This window comes from Vicia villosa, unplaced genomic scaffold, assembly GCF_029867415.1.
Source record: "Vicia villosa cultivar HV-30 ecotype Madison, WI unplaced genomic scaffold, Vvil1.0 ctg.004269F_1_1, whole genome shotgun sequence".
NCBI lineage: Eukaryota > Viridiplantae > Streptophyta > Magnoliopsida > Fabales > Fabaceae > Vicia > Vicia villosa.
Genome location: NW_026706402.1, coordinates 129996 through 156207, shown reverse-complemented (window position 1 = coordinate 156207; position 26212 = coordinate 129996). Strand labels below are relative to the sequence as shown.

Genomic DNA, 26212 nt, shown 5'->3' with positions numbered 1-26212 from the left:
CGGGATTGCTGCAATCTTCTGCAAAATGATGTTATCAAACCTATTGTTAAGCATACTCCAATTTCAGCTACCATCCCAATCCTTCAGGTCAGCAAAAATAGGCTCATCATGATTAGAATATGTTTCTAACTGGGAATCAAGGCCCTGCAACTATAAATGAATATGTACCAATCTTAGCTCAAAAGTTGCTTAGTTTAAATATTAGAAGATTTTACAAAACACAATGACAACTTGATAAAACAAAAGTGTAACTTGATTAATTTGAAAATTAGCCTTAATTTCCATTGCAATTGATCTCTTTTCTTTATGTCTTGACAGGTAATTTGGGATAGCATCAAAATGTATCTTAGCATGTGCAAAGGAAATGGGAAAAAGAGGCATACTGACTTTACAATTGGGCTTGGGAAACTTCTAACCATTTTGACCTTCAAAATACGACCCTATTTGCAATTCAAAATTGAACCTTTATGAATTATTTGCAATGTAACATGTATTAATCACTTGGAATTTTGCTCTCTCTCTCTCTCTCTCTCTCTCTCTCTCTCTCTCTCTCTCTCTCTCTCTCTCTCTCTCTCTCTCTCTCTCTCTCTCTCTCTCTCTCTATATATATATATATATATATATATATATATATATATATATATATATATATATATATATATATATATATATATATATATATATATATAAAAGTGAAGAATATAACATGTACAGAAATTTGAAATAACAAATTGCTCTTATTTTATTCAACTGTTTTTTCTATAAAAAAATCAAGTTTAAACATTATTGTAATAAAAAAGCAATGTTAGAAAGTGAGAATAAAAGGTGATTTAATGAAAAGAACGATGGAATGAATAAAGTGAGTATATGATGAAAAATACTGTATTGAATTTTAATGAAATAAAATTCATGTTTCAATTGTAATTCGAACTCCCCATGGACCGTTTTGAATTTCCAGTGTAAATCTCGACTCGGCCATTTTCCATATAATGTATTTGTATGAGTACAACTAATGTTATATTGCACGGAATAAGTATCTTGCAAAAAAGTGTGGTGCAAATTATATTGTCATTTTACAATACCAATGAAGCATTAATATAGTTTTCTCTATTGAAGTCCTTAATATTTATTACTCTCTTTCTAACTCTTTTAATTTATTAAGCTCGTACCATTACTAAGGGATAATTTTGTAAAGTAACAAAAAATTTCTTTCTTAAACAAAGTATTTGTTAATATGTGTTTCTTTTTCATATTAAGAAAAGTTGGCTAGCATTAAAAAAATTGTTAATAAAAAAAAGAATTTATTTTTAATTTAAGTTAAATATAATTTAAAGATAATATATAAAAATTAAAATATATATTATTGATGAAACAATTTTAGTAAAACAATTTAGTTTTTATTTAAAACATATATATTTCTTTTAAAAACAATGAACTATTTTAGTTAAATAATTTTATTTTGATTATTTACATTTTTTTTACGTTTTGAAAACAAAAGCATGCTTACCATATATACCAGTACCCGTGCGAATGTAGGGGGTTACACATCAATACCGTGTGAGCGTAGACCAATTTTTGTGCGAACACACAGGTAATACATCAATACCGTGTGAATGCACGATTAATTAAGCCAAAATCAATATGAACGCACGGATTACACACTAGTACGGTGTGAATGCACAGGTAACGAGTCTAAAATTTGTATGAACGCACGTGTTAACATACAATACTTTTTAAGATAATATATAAATAATTGAAATATATATATTATTGATGTCCTTCTTTTAAAAATTAAAAATTTGATACAATTTTAAATTTATTTTAAAAATATGTCTTTTTTATATACTAAAATTTACTATTGATCCTGATATTTTTGATAACGATGCCTAAATAAAAATAATATTTGTATACGAGAATATGAAGTTATTGATCAAAATATTGATTATTAACGGGACATAAAGTTACTGATCCAAATATTTTTTTATTAATTATACATTCAATTATTATTTTTTCACGGATTATCAGACAATTTTTATTAAAAAATATATATGAAACAAATGCGCGTCCCGTAGTAGAACCCGTGCAAACGCACGGGTTTGTTACTAATTAAAATATAAACATAATCCCTCACAATCTTTCCATTTGGAGTGGTGGGTAATTGGGCATGCAATGCATGTGGCTTTTGTTGGAAGAAATAATTGAATTTGAGAAAGTGTAGTAGGTACGAAAAGAAGTGAGTGATTGAGATGAAAAAAAGTGATAGGCAATGGATGAATCGAGCACAATAATACTAGAATTGTACAGTTTACTACTGTCTTTCAAAATAGAATTCTTATCTCTTTCAAAATAGAATTATTAGTTGAAAGAGGCTCGTACACTGTGATTTCTGTCCAAACTATTAGATGCTAGAATACACGAAAATTTTGTCCCCAAAAGGTAAACATGTGGGTTATCTCTTCTTATAGACTTGACATAATCAATTGCTATCAAAATTATTATTTCATCCTTTTTCTTTTCCCACTTAATATGACACATATTATCTATGAAGGTTAATTTTGAATTGTCTCACTGTTACATTACATATTAAATTATCACTAGAATATATTTCATTATGTCAAATTAATTAAATATATTATAGGTCTTGCTAACCAGTACCCTCAGGATAATGATTAAGTATTTCAAAAAAATATATATTTATAAAAATTTTAACATTTCAATTTTTGAGGCATTAAGTACATAAATTATCGAGATAAATTTACTATTTTTAAAGTCTTAATCATTACCCTGAGGATATTGGTTAGCATTTTCCATATATATATATATATATATATATATATATATATATATATATATATATATATATATATATATATATATATATATATATATATATATATTTATATATATATATATATATATATATATATATATATATATATATATATATATATATAACACATATGCTATATTAATAACTTAAATTAAAAAATAAAAACTACCAATTATATTTTAAATTCAGTGTATATTTTAAATATTTTATCTAAAAATTATTAAAACTAATAATAATAATAATAGTGGTACTTGCATTGCAAGTAGAAATGATTTGATTCATTCATTTAAACTTATCCATTTCATTGAGTATACTTTCCAATAACTCAAAAATCTCCTATGGCAACAATCGGTAATCTTTTACACATTCCAAACCAAATTCCTAGACCAACCTATGTTCGCATATTGGACACCACCCTCCGCGACGGCGAACAATCCCCGGGTGCCGCAATGTCTTGTAAGGAGAAACTCGACATTGCTCGATTACTAGCCAAGCTACGTGTTGATGTCATTGAAGCAGGGTTTCCTTCTGCTTCCAATGATGACTTCACCGCGGTTAAAATGATAGCTGAAGATGTTGGCAATTATGTTGATAGTGATGATTATGTTCCTGTTATAGGTGCTCTGTGTAGGTGCAATGAAAAGGACGTTAACATTACATGGGAGGCTGTAAAACATGCAAAAAGACCAAGAATTTGTACTTTTCTAGCAACTAGCCCCATTCACATGGAATACAAACTTAGAAAGACCAAAAATCAGGTACTCAAGATCGCTCGTGATACGGTGAAGTTTGCCCGGAGTTTAGGTTGTTGTGATGTCTCATTTACCGCCGAAGATGCTGCCAGGTTACACAACATAACTTGATTATTGTGATTGTTTTTGGGTAATTGGAAACCATAGAATTAGCATATTTTGGTATGTTTATTTTCTTATGAACTCTGTGTTTGTGAAACTGAAACTAGATCGGAGAAGGAATTCCTTTATCAAATTTTGGAAGAAGTTATTAAAGCTGGGGCACAAACATTAGTCATAGCTGACACTGTGGGCATAGCAATGCCATTTGAATACGGAAATCTCATAGCTGATATAAAAGAGAATACTCCTGGAATTGAAAATGTTATCATCGCAACTCATTGTCATAATGATCTTGGACTTGCTACTGCCAACACCATTGAGGTAATTTACCATACAAATGTAACTCCTAAAGGTTGATATGTTGGGAATGTTTGGATTTCTTACTTCTTAGTGCACCTTTCAACTCTAAAGTTTGAGTCCTACTCTATAGGAGTGTTTAAATTTACCCGATGTAAATAAAATCCGGTCGTGTCCACCCCTTCTAAGGCACTCAACAAAACTATAAAATCTTCGCACTAATTCTGATTTAATCCCCTAATCCAATTAAGCTTCCATCTTTTTTCTCCGTCCTCCCCCACTCTACACTCCGAAGCCTTGGAGTTTTTATCGCAAGATAACAGAAACAAATTGTTGAAGGTATTTTTTAGAATCCCTCTGTCACACCACCAATCAGTCAAAAAATTAGTCTTGTTTGTGTTTTGGTTTGTCGCTGCAGTGCCAGGTGCTGTTGTTCTTCTGCAGATGGTATCGTTCTGTATAGCGTTGGTCAAGTCTTGAAGTTCACTTGTGGTGGATGTTATTCTGTTGTACAGGGAGCTTGCTAGTATTGGAATTTTAAGTTTTTTAAGTTGCTTTGGGGCTGCTTTGTTAGAAGGTGAGTTTTGTAAGTTTTGTGTAGCAGGTTTTTTTACTGCTGTGCAGTTTCTATTTAGCGAGCATTTTTTGTTCTAGTTTCTTTTTCAATTTAATGCACTGTGCTTTTTAGCTTTTTCAAAACAAAAAAAAACCATAAATCATAAATCATAAAAAAAATCAAAAAACAAAGAAAGGTTGAATTGTTTTTAATGTCTTTGGATCTTCACGAAAACCACTCAATTTGGATCGGATTTATAAGTAATTTTTCAAAACCAATCTAAAAATAAAGAACCGCATTTATATATTCTAACATTTATTTATTTATTATTTGTTATAATTAATTTGTTTTAGTATTATTTATTTTTTATTATTTAAATATTATTGATAGTTTTTATTTTGTAGTAATTTTATTTGTTTAAATATAATTGGTATTCTTTATTTTTTTAAATTTTATTTGTTTAAATATAATTGGTAGTTTTTATTTTTTAATTTAAGTTATTAATATAGCATATGTGTTAAATATATATATATATATATATATATATATATATATATATATATATATATATATATATATATATATATAATTTCAACCTATATATTTTATAGTATTTTTATAATATTAATATTAATAAAAAATTATAATTTATAATTTGAATATGTGTTATATATATATATATATATATATATATATATATTCAACCTATTATTTTATAGTATTTTTATAATATTAATATTAATAAAAAATCATAATTTATATTTTGAATATCCAAAATTTTATCAAAATTAAATTTGTGAAATTGAATCAAACTGGATTGAATTTTTCTATCTAATTATCCAAAACTAACTCAACAATAAATAATTTAATTTATAGTACAAATACATTTTTCAGTCAAAACCAACCTAATCTGTCCAACAAATTAGGGGTGGAAGTGGATAAAAAAAACAAATTAAAGAAATAATCAAAACCAAATCAAATTGAAATAAAAAATGGATTGTTTTTTATTTGGTTCCAAAAGTGAACCCAACTATTGAAAATCAAAGTGGTTTGGGTTTAAATTTTTAAGAACCGTCAAACTGATGAATTATATTCTAAATATTTTATTTCATTATATCATTAAGCCCAATTTTTATATTGGTCCAACTATTCTCCACTTTTGTTTATGTTTCTTTTCTTTTAGCTAAACACATAATTAAAACCAAACTCCAAACATTAAAAGTAGAAACAATAAGTCACAAACACTTTCTATTGCTAAACTACTGCTCTCTTTGTTGCCACTATTGTTGATCGCTGAACCGTTGTTCTGATATGTTATGATCACCTTTTTCGTGTTCAAGTTCTCTGTGTTAGTTTTCATCTTCTTCTTCAACAAAATTCTTTATAGTCTTGTTATAAAATTTTATTGACATGTGTTTGATAGAGCTGTTCAAAAAAATCCAAGAACTAAACCAAACCACCAAACCAAATCGAACTGAAGTTAAAATAACTGAATCGTTTTGTTTGGATAGTGAATGAAACCATTATGCACAAACAGTTCGAGAACTAAACCGTAACTAAAACTAAATCTGAACCAAACCAAAACTGAAAATGAAAATGAAAAATATTTAAAACAAGTTAAATTTTTATTAAAAAATGAAATATAGCTTAACGGTTCGGTTCTTTGATAAACGGTACGGTTTGAAAAAAATTGTCCTCTAACGCTTCTGTACAATTTCGAAACGATATACTAAACCAATAATTTTGGTTTAGTTCGGTTCTTAGTAAATTGAAATGGTTTGGTTCAGTTTCAATAAATTTGTACTTTAGTTTGATTCGGTTCAGTTTAGTTTTTCTCACGAATCATACCATGTACAACCTTAGTATTTGAGGTGTGAAACATGTTAATTTATGTAGATTAAAATATTTTATTTTAATAATTGTGTTTTATTTGATATGCTTTCAAATTTCTTCCTAACTTTGTAATGTCAGTTGCCAACTTTTATATTTAGGATGCAAATAAATATCATGTCACTAATTCATATGAATTAAAAACAACTTGTAATTTGTTTGAAAAAAATAAAGCATTAAATATATTATATAAAAAAAATTATTTAAAATAAAGTAATATAAAATATACCAAAAACACAATAATGGAGAATACATATATAAATATAAATTATATAATGTTTAAATAAAAGCATTATAAACCGTTCAACCAAATCAAACCAAACCGAATCAAGCTATTTAATTTGGTTCGATTTCATTTTTAAAAGATATTAAAAATCAAACCAAACAAAACTGAAAAAGATATCATCAGTTCAAACTTTTTTTAACCAAAAATTAATTCAAAACAATCCGATTAGACCCCTACCTCAAACACTTCTACTCCTTCTATTAGATGCTACTCCCTCCGTCTCACAATAAGTGTCCTCTTTCCTATTTTTATTTGTCTCAAATTATTTGTCCATTTAGAATACCAAAGTAATATTTATTACCACTAACTTACCCTTATTTATTGTATTTTAATTCATTTAAGTACTCCACTATCTATTATTAATAGGGTTATTTTAGTAAATAAAACTCATTTTATTATTGAAATCAACATAATTAATTATTTTCTTAAAAAGTGTGAAAATCTCAAAGACACCTATTGTGAGATTTTTTTTTTTTTGAAGAAGCTAAAAATTCATTACTAACAAAAGATCCTTCAAGTACAAGACGACCTTAGAAGACTACAACACGATAAAACTCCAATCTAAAACTAACCCCGAAAAAATAACAGACAACACCGAACAACACAACACCTAAACATAGACTATCATATATTATTTGAAATACATTGCAATGGATTAAGCATCCAAAGATGATAATCAACCGTAAAACCCATAAAATAAGATTTCAACCACCAGTATGATTGAAGCTTAACCTTTTCAACAATTGTCATCACCTACAAACGCGAATTCTGAAAGATCCGTTGATTACGTGCTTTCCAAATTTCTCACACAACTGCTATCTGAATGACATGCAAGACAATACGATACTCCTTATCCTCCCCCGCCAAAGCCACAGAATAGTCATGATGGTCCCTCCATTGGCCCTGAAAGACCGACACAAAACCAAGCCACCCTGCTAGGATCGGCCAAACAATACTTAAATGCGGACACCGGACAAAAAGATGATCCCTATCCTCAGTCTCCATACAACCATTAGAACAAGTTTGATTCTCCTCCGCTAAAATATTACGCCGCATCAAATTATCCTTTGTCGGTAATCTATTACAAATTAACCGCCAAATAAAAATATTTACCTTTAGGGGCACTACTTTCGACCACCAAACCTGAGAACCACGGAACAGCTGAACATCCCCTGTCATCGTTAACAAGTGATAACCACTGCTAACATTATAACAATGTGAAGAATGAAGCCGCCAGACCCACGAATCCTCCACCGCCTCTCGCAAAACCATTGTCCCCACCTCCCGTATGCAATCCCCCAACAACTCTTCCTCTCAAGAAAACAACCGTCTCCGCAAACTCCTTGCCTGCCCCCCATCCCCCACCCTAAATTAAACATTTGAGCTACCGTTGCTTCCTTATATTCCGACAAGTCAAAAAGCCTCCTAAATCTATCCTCCAACACCCCTCCCTCTAACAAAGGATCCCTCCAGAACAAGGTATTCTCACCATTACCAACAACACGCTGAATATTCTCAGCCACCCACCCAGGAACATTCGAACCCAACCCTTGACGAGTTGTGTTTACACTCCGCCACCACACCGACCCCCCCGCTGCCCCTATATTCAACCGCCCCCCCATTATCACCATATCGCAATGCTAACACACGATACCACAAAGATGTCTTCTCTACCAACATCCTCCAAATCCATTTCCCTAATAACGTCTCATTAAACTCCCTTAACTTTCTGACGCCTAACCCTCCATTCTTATTACTCGAACAAATAGTATCCCAATCAAACCACGCTATCTTCCTCCTCTCCTCCGATCCTATTGGGAGATGGAGGGAGTAATAATTAATTGTGCTGGATAATCAATTTGGTAAATAATTACCATATAATCATAACTCTCCATTCAATTTGTTCTTAGTAAACATAAAATACCAGAAACTATAATACATATTTTCTCTATTCATTTTCTTCTTTCAGGGTGCACGTGCAGGTGCTCGACAATTAGAAGTAACAATCAATGGGATTGGTGAAAGGGCCGGTAACGCTTCATTAGAAGAGGTGAGTTAAGACAATATGTTTTGGTTTTTTTTTTTTAATTATTTTTAGAATGTTACATATATTTTAAAATTATTTTTTAAAATAAAATATTAACTTACATAATTATTCTTAAAATTTCATTTTAAATTTTTTATCCTTTTACTATATGTATCTATTCATATTAATTTCATTTTAATTTTTTTGAAAAAAATTATGATTTCGATTGTGATTTAATTTTCAATAATCTATATTTATGTTATAAAATATTAAAATAATATTTTTAATTTATAAACCATAAATTTAATTTATTTAATATTTCAAAATTTCTTTTTATAAAATTCATTTTCTTAAAATATAATAATAATAATAATAATAATAATAATAATAATAATAATAATAATAATATCTTTACAGAAGTTGTATATATTTTATTTTTATTTTTAGTAAATTAATTTAAAAAGACAATATTTTGATTAACATACTATAAAAAATTGTATCATGTGTTTAATACAATTTATTATAAGAGATGTTTTTGGATATTTGTTTGGCCATATTAATTTATATAAAAAGGTAACAATTCTTAAATATATTTATTTTTAAAACACCTTTTTACTCTTATTTAAAAAATTTTATTTTTTAATATTAGTGCTTCTATTTAATGTCTCACAATTTTATGTGAGTAAGAGCCTAATCAACACAGTCCAATATCAGATTTTTTGTTGCCACCCGTTGCATGATAATTCAATCCAAACATCCCTACTTTGAAAATAAGAATAAGAGTAAAATATTATTGGTGTTTATCTAGTAAGGATAAAATGAAGGAACAAAGTTGAAATATTTTATAAAAATTGAGAGCGACAGTATTAATTTTTAGAGAGTTATAATTAATTTTATAAAAAAAATTAATTAATTAAATAACTAACCAAATAGAATAGATTTGTTATTTATTGAATATCTTTAAATTGACATTCTACTACTATAGTATTATTAATATCACTAATTAATAATCAAAAAGAAAAAAATACAAATATTAAAAGCCTAACCAAATAATAATAAAAAAATGTCAACTAATAATATTATTTAAAATTAAACTTGAATATTTAATAGTCTTTTTATCTTTCTTTATCTTAAATATGTGTACACACTGAAAATACTTAGGGCGATATAGGAGCTCGGAAGACTGAGATAAGTGGTTGTAGCAAGGAAGCCGGCTTATAGTATTCATCCGAGTAAGTCTGAGAATCTTCCTTACTCGGTGCATTAACAAAGTCGCAGGGAGCATCAAATCACCACCTCGGTCGTCGGCTATCCCTAGTCGGATGCGACAGTTACGAATACGAATGGACACTTGAACCGTTACACAAAGCGTTATGCTTCTTAAAGAGGACGCCGAAAGTTACGATTGTTACCATTATTGGGGTCTCCAAGAGTCGCTTCATGAAGGCTTAAGTTCAATAGCACATAGGTATAAATAAGGGTTCCCACTAGATGGATAAGAAAAACATTCATTCTTGAGTTCACGCATACCATTCTCATGCAACTTGAATCCCTTAATTCATTCAATCACCCTCTTAGTTTTACTAATACAGTTGCAATCTCATTGGATTAGCTTCTACGAGGTAATCCATACATGTTTTAAAGGAACACATTGTTGTCCAAAGTTCAATTAAGTTCTCCATTTAAGTGTAACTAAAACAGCTAGAACACCTCAGCTAAATTATTATGAAATTTTATTGCAAAGAAACATGGAGGTCTAGGGCTTTAAAACCTCATCAAAATGAATGAGGCGTGTATTGCAAAGATGGTTTGGAAGATAGAAAGAGGTGCTACAGTTTTTTTGTGCGAGGTGTTAAGGAAGAAGTATAGCAGGCTAACTAGACGCAAGAATAGTATGGAAGACAAAAATTCTGACGCTAGCTTATGGAAACAGATAGTTAAAACTTGGCCTATGCTTTTTTCAGGTGATAGATTGGTGATGGTAGAAGAATTGACTTTTGGGAAGATTGTTAGATGGAAAATGGCTTAAAGGTTAGAAAGGCTTATTAATGTACTTCTGGAAATTCAGAGCACTCGCTTAATTAACCTTGTTTAAACTAATGGAGATTGGAAGTGGAGCTTCATCTAGAAGATGTGCCAGCAGAAGTAGTGGATCATATTCAAGCTTTAGAGCCGCCTGAGAAGGATTGCACAAGGGAAAATATGTGTATTTGGAGAGGAATCACAACTGGGAAATTCACCATTTCTAGTGCATATAGCAACATTACAGAAGAAAGAAATGAGCTGATGGAGAAAGAATGGAGAAGGATTTTGAAGATTAGAAGTCCATAAAGGATTCATGTCCCGGTGTGGATGATGCATCACAAAAACATTAAAACAAATAACTACTTAAGCAAGCTTAAGCTTAGGAATCCTTTTTGTGAAGATTGTACAAGTAAGGAGGAAACTAATCTCCATGTTATGTGAGATTGCAATACGGCAAATCAAACTTGAATTGGGTTGTTGCATCGAGACAAGAGAGCCCTTTTTTAATGCTACTTTTGAATACTGGATGAATATTAAATGAGAAATAACATGGGGAAGGAGAACACTCACTAGAAGGTAGTATAGGCAATAGGGTGCTATCTCCTTTGGCAATGGTGTAACATGAGAAATCACAACCAAGAGTTCGTGCTACGTGATCACTTGGCTCGGGAAGTTCTGACAAAAGCTAAGAGTTATAATCATGCCATGTTACTGCGAAATCCCGTGGTGCATCAACCTATACGCAAAGTAAGAATACGATGGAAACCCAATTAAGAAGGATGAATTACGTTAAATACAAATGGAGCCGTGCAAAAGAATGAGACAATTGGGTGTGAAGGTATTGTTCATAATGAGAAAGGTGGCTGGCTAGAAGAGTATGCCAATAATATAGGCATCTGTAATGTTTACAATGGTGAGATGTGGGGTGTTTTGAAAGGTGTCTGTATGGTCCAACAGTGTAGATATGATAAAGTAGAGATCAGAATAAGAACAATAGAAAATGGAAAGGAATAAGCATATCGAATAAAGTGAAAGAGTGCTTGAAGAACATCTCTGAATGGCGCGTTAAATTCATCGCGAAGCTAACATGTGTGCAGACCATGTTAGGTACTTGGTTTGTGCCTAAGCCCAAAAAATGTGTCAAATAGAGGAATGAATTATATTTTTTGATGTGACTAGTTGGTTAGAGGGGAATGATAGTTATATAAAGGATAGGGATAGTAAGGGAGAGGACATTAAGAGTTATCCAATTAGGAACCGTAATGGTTTGGGAGGAGAGATAATTGTCTCTTCTTTGAGGAGCTTTGCTCTGAGATTGTAGGGGTCTATCTTCTGTAATAGTTAGTGTTTTCCATTAATAATATAATTTATTTTTCTCTTGAATTTGGGTTTCTATCATTGGTAACTCTCAATGTCCTCTCCCTTTTTATCTCTATCATTTATATAACTATCATTATCCTTTAACCAACTAGCCACATCAACAAATATAATTCATTTATCTCTTTGACACGTTTGTTAGGCTTAGGCCCAAACCAAGTACCTAACAGACCGTCTGGAAAAATTCGATGCAACCATGTCGAGTAACATAAGTTTGTTTGTAGAATGCCCAGATTTCATGAATGATGTTATTAGGAGTGACTGTAATGTTGATCAATTGCCTCCTGTAGGCTAGTTTGTTACTTATAATATAAGATCATCATAAATCTTACTAATGACATAAGTAAGCTATACTTTTATTTTTTTAGTTAAGTAGTCTAGTGACTAGAATTCACCTTTTAAAGGTGAAAAAGTGGAATGTCATGGATTTAAATATGCGTCCTTGTATCTGATATTTCTGTACAACTAACAACTAAGCTGACTTAAAAAGACATTCGACTATATTTACTATTCGGTGATCTATTAGTGTATTATAGCTTTATGATTAATAAATTTATAAATTATAGACCACTCTTTATTTTTTGTTGTGGTATCCTCTATAAATTATAGTTTATAGATCACAAATAATAAATGTCTCACAAATAAAAGCTGATTAGCCCAACACCACATTAAAATAAATGAATATTAATATTTAATTACCTATCATTTTTAAGTTATTAATCAATTTACTACTTTATCACAATTTTCTTTGTTTTTTTTGTACATTCAAGGTTGTTATGGCCCTAAAGTGCAGAGGTAATGATATCTTATATGATCTACATACAGGAATTAATACAAGACAAATATTAAGCGCAAGCAAAAAGGTTACATATTTAAAATTCTTGCGTTTTTTTTATTTTTTATTTTCTCTCAATGAATTTCATTTTTTCACTTCAAATTTCATAATAAATGTAATTAGGTGGAAGAGTACTCCGGAATGTTTTTACAGCCCCACAAGGCTCTTGTTGGTGCTAATGCTTTTCTTCATGAGAGTGGCATTCATCAGGTTTGTGATATCAGTACTTATAATACTTGTGAAAAAGAACACAAAGTTACTTTTCATATTATGTTTTCAATTAACACCTAAAGACACATATGAAATTTTATGCTTTATAGGATGGGATGTTAAAACATAAAGGCACATATCAAATAATATCTCCTGAAGATATTGGTCTTGAAAGATCAACTGAAACTAGTATTGTACTAGGGAAACTTAGGTATGTCATTTGCTTTTATTTTAATTAAACATTATTTATGTTTATGTGAACTTTGTAAGAATTTAAAATAGTTTAATAGGTTTTAATCTCACAAAAATCAAGACAAAAAATGTGATTAATAAAATCCAACAAAATATATAGCTGAAAAATCAAACAAAATACACGAGCTTATAATATATTCTTTTTTCAAGTCTAAATGTAAAATCTATTATCTAACAGAATACTTGAGCTTTATATATATATATATATATATATATATATATATATATATATATATATATATATATATATATATATACACACACACACACACACACACACATATACACGTGTGTGTGTGCGAGAGAGAGAGATAGAGATGAAGATTTTGCTCAAGTGTGTTATCGCGAGAGGGTATTTAAGCTAATTATATGAAAATAGTGAATTTTCTCTCCAAATCTAGGTTGGATATATTTATTGGTGCTTCGGGCCGTTTCTAGAGTAAAGGAAGGAGTTTGTTCCTATTCCATGGATTCAGCCATAATTCAAGGATTTTGACTGGATTATGTGAGTGAGTCGTGTAGCAACCTGCCCTAAAAATTAAAGATTAGAGTCGCCACCTATTCTACCAAGGCGAATAGGAAACCTACGCAGTTAAGAGATCAGGGTAAGATACTATATTCAGGTCGAGGGAAGGTGTTAGGCACCCTCAACCCTTTCCTAAAGGCTAACATCTCAAAGATAAAGGTCTATGGCAAGGCTTATAAAGAAAGGTGACAGAGAGTAATAAGAGTTAAAGGCTAATTATTTGAACATGATTAGAGTTTGGAAGAGGGGGACTCGCCTTGTTGCCAAGTGCCTGCGTACCTCGTTATGGAGGATCAGAGTCTACGTAGTTCGGGAAGGGTTGTACGCCCTTAGAGTTGTAATTTGATATGAGATGGTTTTGGAGGTATTTTGAGTTACCTATCATAGTTTTGATAATCCGTAGTTTTGAAAAGGTGTCGGGAAGTATTTTAAGGTTTGGGCGTACAACCCTGTTTTTAATTTGTACTATTAACCGCAATGATCGATAGGTTCGATCACCATAGTTAAAAGATTATTAATTAGATCATTACCAATTTTAATCAATTAATTTGATTATCACTAATAACGAATAATGGTATTTTTTAGTAATTTTATGAATTAATTTGTATCATTACCCCTCGTAATCGATTGATTCGATTAAAAAGAACAACAAATTAGAATGAGAAAAAAAGAAAGGTTAATCATCGCAACTAATAAGATAGTTGAAACCGTTTAACCAAATAGAAATTAATTATATGATTTGAATTTAATCAATTTAAACAATTCGATTATTACCCACCGCGATCAATTAATTTAATCGAAGCGAATAAAATTCTAAGATTGTTTGGCTAAAAGCTAAGTTGGTTAGAAAACCCTAATCCTAATGCTTGGGCTAAGCGGCCAATGGGATTGGGCAAATCCTAATGCGTTATAAACTCTTCTAGGTTGTTGTGGTTTTTATGACTAAAGATTAAAATAAAATAAATCGAATAATCTAAATAGTCGGGAAAATAATTCTAAATACTAATTATACTATTAATATAATTTTAAAAGTAAATTATGTATATAATAAAAATGATTAAAAACCAAATATAATTACATAAACAATATAACAAAAATAAATAAAATACCAAAAAAATAGAAAGATAGAACCTGGTGTGATTCTGTGTGATGGTTTATTGAGGGAGCATGGTATGCCTTCAATCCTCTTGCGTCAGATCTGGGCATTGGTGTGATCTGATGGTATGAATTTGAAGGTGCACTGTGGGGTCGTGAAGGGCATGCCACGCTGGATCTTGAAGAAAACCTTTGTAAAAATTAAGTTGGCACAGCAAGGGTTCGAACCCCCTCTCTCCAATACAAAGCCTTGCTGCACTTGCCATCCGAACCAGAATGATTAGTCATAAATAAATTAACTTAAATAAAATAAATATGAAGATGTATGGATAAATGGAACAGCCAAACAAATCTGGCGCTGGGGCCCACTGCTGACTGAAGGGCGAATGAGGAGAGGAGAGAGATCTATTGAACGTTGACTGTCCAGTAACATTTGGAGAGAGAGACGGCTTGCGCAGACTGGCCAATGAATGCATGGTCAACAAGTCCAAAGCCTCGTCATCATCTTCTTCCTCCAGACTTACGAAAATACCTGCGGCTTCTTCCATGGATTTTCCTGCGGATTTATCCGCAGGTTCATCTCCCTCAATTTCGTGATCTTATACCTGTCATGAATGACGTTAAATGAACTTAAATCTTGCCCAGATCCACTGAAAAGGTCCCTCTGAATCCAATGGTGCCCTCGTTCTTTCCTGAAACACACTGTAGAGGCAAATACGACGTGATAGCAAACTCGTGCCCTAACAATGGCACCCTTGTATTCCCTCGCGTAAACTCAACAAAGAAAGCTCAGAATTGTCCTAAACGCTATTATGAACATGTTAGTGAACGTAAATTCGATTCATATTACTTGTATGATGAGTTTGAAAAAGATACTTTTTTACCAAAGAGAGTGTATGTTGGCACGAGCTGATCTGGTGTGCTCTGGTCTTCCTCAAGGATTGAAGATCACTCCTGGTGTCCCTGAGATGATGATGAAACCTTTGGAATTCACGAATGATCACTGCTACCACCAATATTTGTTTGCCCTAGCCACTTGAATTCTTGCATCTTTAAACCCTAGCTTTTTCCTCTAAATTTCGTCCTCCCCTTGTGGCTGCCACATGTTTACTATATATATGAGAGTTATTTAGGGCTACTAAATGGCTTGATTGGCAAGAGAGAAATTTGGAAGAGATTTGATTGATTTCTTCATAAAATATTTCCAAATATGGCCAATTCTATCTTCATGCTATTTTCTCACGTGTAGTGTGGATTCAATGATCAATTTGGGACCAATTTGGATCTAAACAATTAATCATATGATTTTCCAACTTTAAATCATGATTTTATTTATTTATTTTTGTATTTAAATGACTAAATCCAAAATTAAATTAAATTAAATCACAAAATAATTGGAAATTTTTTATGGGCTTTCAATAAACTTTATATCACGTGGATAACTCAATTTTAGAGGCCCAATACTCAAAGGTGTGCAAATAGTCAATTAGGGTTTCAAACATTTCATGAATTTTACCCAACTTGTGCAGCTTGTATTTTGATCAATTTTTATCATTTTGAGGTGTTCTTGGACTTTTTGGAAAGCTTAAAGAGTCCTCTAAATGACCCTTCTGGTTTCATCTCAATTGGAGCTTCCATACTCAAGTTATGAGCTTTGACCCAAAAGGTGTTTTTGTTGACCTTTTTGGAGGACCTATAATCTTTTGCACCATATCTCCCAAATTAAGCATTTCTGGCCTTGGCATGTGAGAGACAAAATTGTGGAGAATCCAATTTCCTTCAGAATAGGCTTTGGTTGGGAAATTTTTGATACTCCATGTGAAAGTTATGACCAGTCAAAGTTGAGTTGACTTTTCCTATAAAAACCCTAATTTGAACCTTTTGAATTTGTTCATTTCTGAGTTTTTATTAGTGGATCATGATCAACCTTTGATCAAATGATGGATATAACCTCACGTACTTGATGTTGACCATAAATCTTGAACTTTGACTGTATTTTGACTATAGTTCACTTTTAGATCAACATAGTCGATTATTAATCATCTGAGCCATTGAGTGAGCAATCATTGGAATAGAAGCTTGACTTTTGACATGGAGGGGCTTTTAGACATATGAGATACCTTGAGATCCATTTGAGACCTTAAAAATTCAAATTTATTTGATAAAATGCAGACCCTAGTTTTGGAGATCTTTGATTAGGAGAGAGTGACTTGAATAAGCCTTTGAACCATGAGCCATTAAAGATGCATAGAAGAGGGCAAATTTTAGGGTATGACAAGTCGAACTAGTCTCCCTTCATCACAAGAGAAGTTGGTGGCGACCTCATATAAAGGTTGACTTGTTCTACATAATTAATATAAAAAATAATGTACCTCGCAGTCATAAAGCACTAAGTCAGTCAGTTTGGATATGTTGAGCAAGTGACTCCAAGCACAAGAAGGGAGGGATGTTGAACTGTGATATTGAAACTTTGTGATTAATTTACAACTTTTTACTTAAAACAACATCTTGTGTTAGTAGAGTTAAAAAAATGAGATAAAAGCAGCAAAAATGGAAGGATAAAATTTAAAGGAAAGTAATTAAAATAAAGTAGAGAGACAAAGAGAGAGTTTATAGAGATTGCACTAGGATTTATAGATGTTTATATGATCTCTTGGCACACTCCTTGATGGGCTACTTTATATACGTGCAAGTATACATGATCAACTTAGTAGCAAGTGATAAGAAAGAGTATCGATCCCATCGAGATTGTATTAAACATAATGATTTTCATACAAGAAGTTGTAAAGTAATTATGAGCAATAAGAAAAATAATAATGGTGTTGTCAAGTTCAGTGTTCAAGTAAAACAGATCTTAGAATAACGCAAAATTGAGAGTGGAAATATATCAAGAGTGATTGAGTTGAACTATGATCCATTATTATTTTAGAAGTGAATATGTGTGATGATGAGCAGTGTCGTGACATGTGAGGTGAGAGTGGTCAAGTGGTGTATCTCTACAACATCAATATAAAGGGAAAGGGAACAAATCTCGAAGCCTCGCTTGTAACGCTAGTATGCGTCTATTTGTATTATAAAATCCTCAATGGTAGCAGCTCCTTATATCTAAGCAAGCTAGGCAAGTGAATATCTCTATCCTAATCATTCAACCATTTTTATTAAGGAAACCGCTTGTTGTAGGACCTCTATTCAAAAACAAGCTGTAATCTACTCCTAAGTTGGCTACACAAAGAAATAGACTTATAACAGGTTAACATATAATAAAACAAGTTACTTAACAACACACCATATCACTTAAAACAAATTAAAATTAATTTCACATTGCTCAACTATAAAAGTTTTAGCTTATAATGAGCAAAATAAGAACAACACAGAGAGATCTTAAGCTAAACATTCCTAAGCAAGAAGATAGAAATGATAAACCTAAGTGTGACACTTCAATCACTTGCAATTTGTTAATCAGCAAGTGACGTCTTCCATCACGCCTCTCCTCTACTGGAACGTTGGCTCCTCCTTAATTTCAGTTATGCAAAACTTTCTAAGTTTCAGAACCTCTTTCTTCATTGCATTGTAACTCTAATTATAAAGGATTTCCAGCTGCATAATGTCTCTCTTTTTTCTTGGGCATTTACAATGATTCATTAACTTAATCCCAAAGAATAAAGCATATTCCTTTGTGTTATTGATTTTCCCTTTTCTCTAAGTCCTTCTTTTTCCTTCAGCTTGTGCTCCTCGTTACAAACGACAATAGTCTTGTGTCAGCTAAACCGAGTTAACCTTAAAACCAGCAAAAACACATTAAAATACCAAAAGGGAGTACCTATTGTGATCAACCTATTGTGATCCAACCTAATTGATATAAAAACATCTTAAATTCAATAAAACAATAAATAAAAAGGCTATTACTACTAAATACTTCAAATGTAAAAGCATGTATTAACTCATAAAATGTGGGTTAACGCACCCCCAAACTTGAATCATTATGTGTCCTCAGGTGATGCGACAAGAAATGACATAGAGAACTTCTTTTTTACAACAACCCTTTTTCTTCAGAACCAACTTTTTCAAATTCAAAAATCTTCTCAAAGGAATTGTCTAAAAAATAGGCATAACTCAGTCCTGAGGCTCAATCTTAATCGTGTGTGTGCTCTTTGGATCACCAACACGCCCTGTCATAAAAGTTATCCAGCCTAAATTCAACTTTGATTATCTCATCCTATGTTCTAAGAGTTCGATTTTCCTGTTTCAGCAAGGGGTGTTTGACTATATGTTTTTGTTACTTTATACTTAGGATTCACACATGCATTTATTAATAATTAGATTAATTGTAGTTGTTCTACCTTTTCACGTGACAGGATCTCACTTGTAATGAGTCCAATCTGTTACTAATGGTGAAGACAACTATTGTTCCTCCAGTTTTAGGCACAGGAAATTTTCCTCAAGACATGGGCACAAGAACTTATTATTTCTTGATAAAGTGAAATTTAGCTTTATTTCATTTACACGCATTGGTGTGTTTATTAATTAGGCATATGCAGTGTGTCCATTGTACTAAGTCTTAAAACATCAGTGCTAACCTCCCCTCATTAAACCTTTCAATTTGATCTCTTTTTTCATACTAAAAAATAACTCAAACTTGTTAAGAGGCTGCCTACTTTCCAGACTACTAGAGCTAGGACAGGGGTTAATAGTAACAAAAGATTAGTGCAATAGATCCTCCTCAAGACTTTGTTTCCAGAAACTGTTAAAGTCCTAACATAATTCCTTCTAAATCTTCTAAGGTTGTTTGTCCTAAGGGGATGTTAAATCAAGTTATTCATATATTTTATTCTTTTTATTCCATAAAAACAACTACCAAAACATAATTAAACTTAAAAGAAACATGCATGAATTTCATTAATCCAGGGTTCTAAGAAGCCAACAAAAACAAAAGCAAACAAGTTGGAAACAACCAACAGAACAACAAATAATAAACTAACAACTAAAAGCAAACTAGAAACAAGACAGTTAACCTGACGGGTTATGGCACGACAGAACAAGATAATAACTATGAATATAAAATTAAAATTAATCATGAAATGGTTTGTAGGTCAAGTGTGAAATACCTGTCAGGCTACAAGCTGCTGGTTTTCCTCATTCCATATTTTTTGGACTTTTTTCTATTCTTCAACACTTTCTCTACTTTCTTCATCCAACTTTGTTCAACCTCAGGAGGCATGAAAGAGGTCACCTCATGGACACCAGCATCCTTTTATTTCAATTTCTTTTTCTTTAATTTTGGGGAGGACACAAAGGCCTTTCCATAATTATTCCTCAAAACACAGTATACTGAAATCTTTAGAAGTGACAAAAGTGGAATCTTTTGTGTAGGTGTCATGTCAGGGGTTATCTCCAGTGTTTCATACTTTTTCAACCAAATTTCATCGGGTGGCTTTGGGTGGAGGACTTCTTATGTCACCATCCTCCTCGAGTTCTTCTTTCTTCATGAACATAATCTTCCCAAACAGTTGACCTTCCATGGTTTTCCTTATCCTTTGAGAGAATGGTGGAGATGGTATTTCTCGAACAAAAATTCTTGATGCCCCATATTCTGGATCGTAAGATGTTGTCTCTACAGCTGCAGGTGACGTGACAAAATACTTCACCTTTTGCATATTTGGATTTGATAAATCAACAATTTGTGTGACAATATGGGTTGAATATTTTAGCTTCTGGAGTGTCCTCATCTGATATATCAAAGGGCTTTAGATCTTCATACTCCCATGAGCTTAGAGTAGTAGAAATTTGAACAATTTGAATCTCTAAATTTTTTATACTCTCACTTTGAGCTTGAAATTGTAACTTTGTTTCTTGCATGAAAGTTATTAAAATAGATTCTAGCTGGTAGGTTCCATTAATTACCACAATTGCATTATGAGCAGAACTAGGGTGATTTATCCATCCTCCACAAGCAAAATCAGCGCCATATGTCATGACAATCAGTGGTGCAGGAACTCTCACGACAGGCGGCATCATAAAGGAATTCAACATGTTGTGTATTTCAGCCAGTTGAACAGCCAGAATAGTGGTTTGAGTGACCTTCATTATGGAGAAATTAACATGTATATAGCACTCTTGCACACCTTTCGTGTCACTAAAAGACATAAAATGTCAAATACTCAAATTTAAATTTAAAAAACTTCAATGAAAAATCAAAATATTAATGAAACAATCCCTGGCAACTCTAATACAATTTAAGGGGTTAGTTTATGTACGTGCAAGTATACACGGTCAAATTAGTAGCAAGTGATAAGAAAGAGTATTGATCCCACAGAGATTGTATTAAGCATGATGATTTTCATACAAGAAGTTGTAAATTAAACATGAGCAAAGAGATAAATACTAATGTTGTTGTCAAGCTCAATGTTCAAGTAAAACAGATCTTAGAATAATGCAAAGTTGAGAGTGGAAATATATTTAGAGTGATTGAGTTGAACTATGATCCATTATTATTTTAGAAGTGAATATGTGTGATGATGAGAAGTGTCGTGACATGTGAGGTGAGAGTGGTCAAGTGGTGTATCTCTACAACATCAAAACATGCATATAAAGAGCAAGGGAACAAATCTCGAAGCCTCACTTGTAACACTAATATGGGTTTACTTGTATTCTAAAATCCTCAATGGTAGCAGCTCCTTTTATCTAAGCAAGCTAGGCAAGTGAATATATCTATCCTACCCATTCAACCATTTTTATTAAGGAGACCACATTTTGTATGACCTCTCTTCAACAACAAGATGTAATCTACTCCTACGTTGGCCAAAAAAAGAAATAGACTTATAACAATTTAAAATATAATAAAACAAGTCACTTAACGACACACCATATCACTTAAAATAACTTAATATTAATTTCACGTTCCTCAACTATAAAAGTTTTAGCTCATAATGAGCAAAATAAGAACAACACAGAGAGATCTTAAGCTAAACATTGCTAAGCAAACAGATAGAAATGATAAATCAAAGTGTGATGCTTTAATCACTTGCAAGTTGTTAATCATCAAGTGACGTCTTCCGTCACGCCTCTCCTCGACTGGAACGCTGGCTCCTCCTTAATTACAATTCTGCTGAATTTTCCAAGTTCCAGAACCTCCTTCTTTATTGCATTGTAGCTCTATTTATAAAGGATTTCCAGCTGCATAATGTCTCTCTTTTATATTGGGCATTTACAATGATCCATTAACTTAAGCCTAGAGAATAAAGCATATTCCTTTGTGTTGTACTATGATAGTACAATGCACATAGGAGACATCATGACACCGTGGCATAATTGCAGCAGCAGTAGAAGTGTGTTAGCAACAACAATAATGTGACAGCTTCTCATAATTTTGTCATGTAGTGCTTCCTTCTTATGCTTTGAATATGAATGGTTTTCTCCCTCTTTTTCAGCACAACAAAATTTCTCCTTTTCTCTAAGTCTTTCCTTTTCCTTTAGCTTGTGCTCCTCGTTACAGAAGACAGAAGTCTTGTCTCAGCTCGACCGAATTAACCTTGAAACAAGCAAAAACACATTAAAACACCAAAAGTGAGCACCTATTGTGCTCCAACCTAACTCATCTAAAAACATTTAAAATTCAATAAAAAATAAATAAAAAGGCTATTACTACTAAATACTACAAATGTAAAAGCATGTATTAACTCTCAAAATGTGGGTTAACACTCCTCTCCTTAAGAAATTCTTCTTGAGAATTCTAATAAAAATAATATATTTGATCTTTTACCAGGTTATGTCTAAAAACCTTTGTACAATCAGGTGTGACATTTTAACAGGGTGATCCCTTAAACCATGAGTATCACACTCTTGATAAAATAATTGAACACCAGTACAACAAAAACCTCATAAATATATTTCACTCAAACAAGCATTAAGGAAACTTTTAGTGTAAGAGAATAAAATAGAGATAGGTAAGAATAAGAAATTGATGATAAGAATCTGATATCCGGTGTTACTTGAAATGATGGGAAACCCCCTATTTGTTAAAGAAAGTGTGGCTCAAAATGGAAACAATTCATGGGCTTTAAAATGTTCATAATCGATTATGCACTTCATATAACCGATTATGCAATTCAAATATGGAAGGTTTTTAAATAGCGCCATAATTAATCAATTATAAGCCATAATAATCTATTCTGAGTCATTAAAAAAGAAATTATCGACTAACCTAAATATGATAATCAATTATCTAGTGTAAACTACACTCATAAAGGATTCTTTAAGCTAGTAACCAACTAGATAATTGCGTAAAACATTTTCTGGTGATTTTAACAAAATAAGAGGGTACTCAAAAACATTTGGTAAATGTATGAGATTTGTCTTAGTATCTTATGAATTACTCTAACACATTTATAATACTCTGGTAACTTAGACAATATGCTAAGTGCACAATCGAACATGCAAGCTTTCACACTTCCACTCTTTCTCAACTTTGAAGCTTCAAGTTTCTTGGTACATTATGTTTGACTTCAACACTTCCGTGGGACCCTAAATCTTCTCTCTAATGAGGTTTGATATAACTTCAGGATGGGCGTTATCATCAGAGATAGTTGGAAAAGCAACATGATTCCACCAAACATGAGAGCCATCATATAAACCACCATGACCAAAATATAAGATTTTCATTTGGTATTCGTGAAGGGACCACATTGATCAAGCAACATGATTCCACTAAACATCAAGGTCATCATCAAAACCACCATAATCAAAACATCATATGCAGTCTATTGAAGATGCAAACACATATTTCAGTGAAGGTATAACAATAATATGACTGATAAGGACAAGAATCCTTGAATGAAGGTCTAACCATAATATACCTTATAAGGTGGCAAGGATCCTTCTGTAAAGGTTTACCAGTAATATGTCTGATAAGGATGCAATGTTACTTTTGTGAAGGTCCGACAATAATATGCTTGATGAGGAGAAAAGGATCATTTAGTGAAGGTCCAACAATAATATGTTTGATAAGGGAACAAGGATCCTTCAATTAAGGTCCAACAATAATATGCTTTATAATATGACAAAGATCCTTTAGTGAAGATTCAACAATAATATGTCTATAAGGCAGTAAAGATCCTTTAGTGAAGGTCCAACAATATTATGCTTGATAAGACAACAAGGGTCCTTCAATGAAGGTCCAACAACAATATTCAAATAAGATGGCAAGGTTTCCTTTGTAAGGGTCCAACAATGTTTCCTCCTAGAGAATGATGATGTTTCCAAATATTCAGGCTTGATTCTTGATGAATTAATTTGACATCTCTTTTTCCTTGTTGATGATGATAAAGCTACATATAATTTTAATAATAACTCCTCACTAATGCCTTTGATGAGACATATGGTGCTACAATTTGAATGTGGTTCACATAGAAACTAGACTTCCAGTGGTTAAAACTTATTATACAGTTGGATTAAAAACTTTTCTATCAAAATCATTAGCTATAAAATCTATTGTGATGTGAAATACAATATTTATTTGCAAAGTGACGAGTGACGACCATGCATTAGCTGTTCTTCTTTATAAAATAAAAAAATACTCATGAACAACACTTTTTCTAATCCTTTAATATGAGAAAGAAGCAACAATAACAATAATAAAACGGGTCATGCGGACAACCAACCCCTAAAATATCTTAAATGAGTAAGTTCTGATAATTGCTATCTCCAAATGGATAAACATACTAAAAAAAAGTTATGAGGGGAAACCATATTTTGATTTTTCAACACTTCATTCTCGCTGTGATTGTGGCCAAAATGGTGACCGCTATAACCACAACACAGCAACAAGTTCCATTAACTGTGGATTCCATTAAGCAGCACAGAGATGCAATTGTGGCAACTATAGCAACATACAGATAGAAAAATAAGAGAATCATACTCTACTTATACTCCTCAAACACAGGGCTTTATCAAAGGGTGTGAGGCTTTGGGTTGGATGAGTTAGAGCATGTACTTATACTCTACTTAAACTCGTCTTATGATCCTTTTCATGAGACTTTGGGTTGGATGAGTTAGAGCATGTACTCTTATAGTCCGATATTATTTTTTTTATTTTGCTTATAGTTAAAAAATAGTTTATTTAATTAGTAATTTCTCGCTTAATTTATGACTTATTTTCTCTATTTTATTAACTATTTTACCCTAATTATATCAGTGGACGCCAAGCTTTGAAAAAAAGACTTGAAGAGGTAATCATCATTTCATTGATAAGAAATAAAGATATATTACATGTTTGTTACCTATGTTTCATGACTTATTATATGTTATTTCAGCAAGGTTATATACTAAAGGACGATGAACTTGAGATTCTGTTTGCAAAATTCAAATTATTTGCTGGGACAAAAAAGGTAAATAATTAATTATGTTTTTCTTATGAATATAATATAAATATAGTTATAAGAATAAATAATTTTGAAGGAATTTATAAATAATTTATAAAACCCAATTCATTTTAATGAGTTATTTTTAACATTGAAATATTCTTCAAAATAATTTATAAATATCTACTTAATAAAACTTTCAAAGTAACTTACTTATAAGAGTTTAATTAAACTTACCTACATAATTGATTAGTCAACAAACTTAATATAATGCTAGTTGTGTTTATATATGAGTGTAATAAAAATATATTGCATTCACTATGATTATTAGATGGCTTTCTTCTTACTATCTGACTTTATTATTTTATGTTCTTATATAGAGAGTAACAAATGCAGACCTCAAGGTCTTGATGTCAAATGAAGTATACCAAGATGAACTTGTCTACAAAGTTGTGTGATTTCTAGGTAAATTATAATATTATTTGATTAAAACTATATGTTTGGTGCAATGACTCAAGTAAAAATTCAAAACCAATTGTTCACTATATCTAAATGTAGGTGACTTGGTACTTTTGAATCCTAAATGCAAAAATGGAGCAAATACTACTTTGAAAAGAAATAATTCATATTAGTAAGTACTACATTAAAAAAAAACTAAGGTATTGTACGAGTTTGATTAGAATGTATTTGAATAATTTTTTTAAGAGATGAATAATTAATTTTTGTTTGTTTAGTTTTATTCAATTTATTTATTTTTAAATAATTTTATATTGTTTGAATATGATTTTTTTTATGCGT

At 31.5% G+C, this 26212-nt stretch overlaps 1 protein-coding gene across 4 annotated transcripts; it reads left to right on the top strand.

The window, feature by feature from the left end:
- Positions 1–3122: 3122 nt before the first annotated feature.
- On the top strand, positions 3123–26116 carry LOC131641922 (probable 2-isopropylmalate synthase). Of its 4 annotated transcripts, XM_058912220.1 has the most exons (10): positions 3123–3674; positions 3792–4005; positions 8683–8763; positions 12912–13004; positions 13100–13186; positions 13297–13397; positions 25249–25282; positions 25367–25441; positions 25795–25879; positions 25973–26116. In XM_058912220.1, exons 1-9 carry the CDS (start codon positions 3169–3171, stop codon positions 25870–25872), a joined length of 1269 nt encoding a protein of 422 aa, XP_058768203.1. In that variant the 5' UTR covers positions 3123–3168; the 3' UTR covers positions 25873–25879; positions 25973–26116. The 4 variants fall into 4 exon arrangements, with proteins under 4 accessions (XP_058768203.1, XP_058768202.1, XP_058768204.1 ...); XM_058912219.1 differs by having other exon boundaries at positions 25795–26116; XM_058912221.1 differs by lacking the exon at positions 8683–8763 and having other exon boundaries at positions 25795–26116.
- Positions 26117–26212: the final 96 nt, after the last annotated feature.

What these genes read in the sequence shown, in the direction of transcription:
- LOC131641922 (XM_058912220.1), top strand. Translation starts at nt 3,169, where the DNA reads ATGGCAACAATCGGTAATCTTTTACACATTCCAAACCAAATTCCTAGA. An exon ending in ATTGTACTAGGGAAACTTAG is followed by an intron (nt 13,398 to 25,248) that starts GTATGTCATTTG and finishes TAATTATATCAG; the next exon opens with TGGACGCCAAGCTTTGAAAA. An exon ending in TATTTGCTGGGACAAAAAAG is followed by an intron (nt 25,442 to 25,794) that starts GTAAATAATTAA and finishes GTTCTTATATAG; the next exon opens with AGAGTAACAAATGCAGACCT.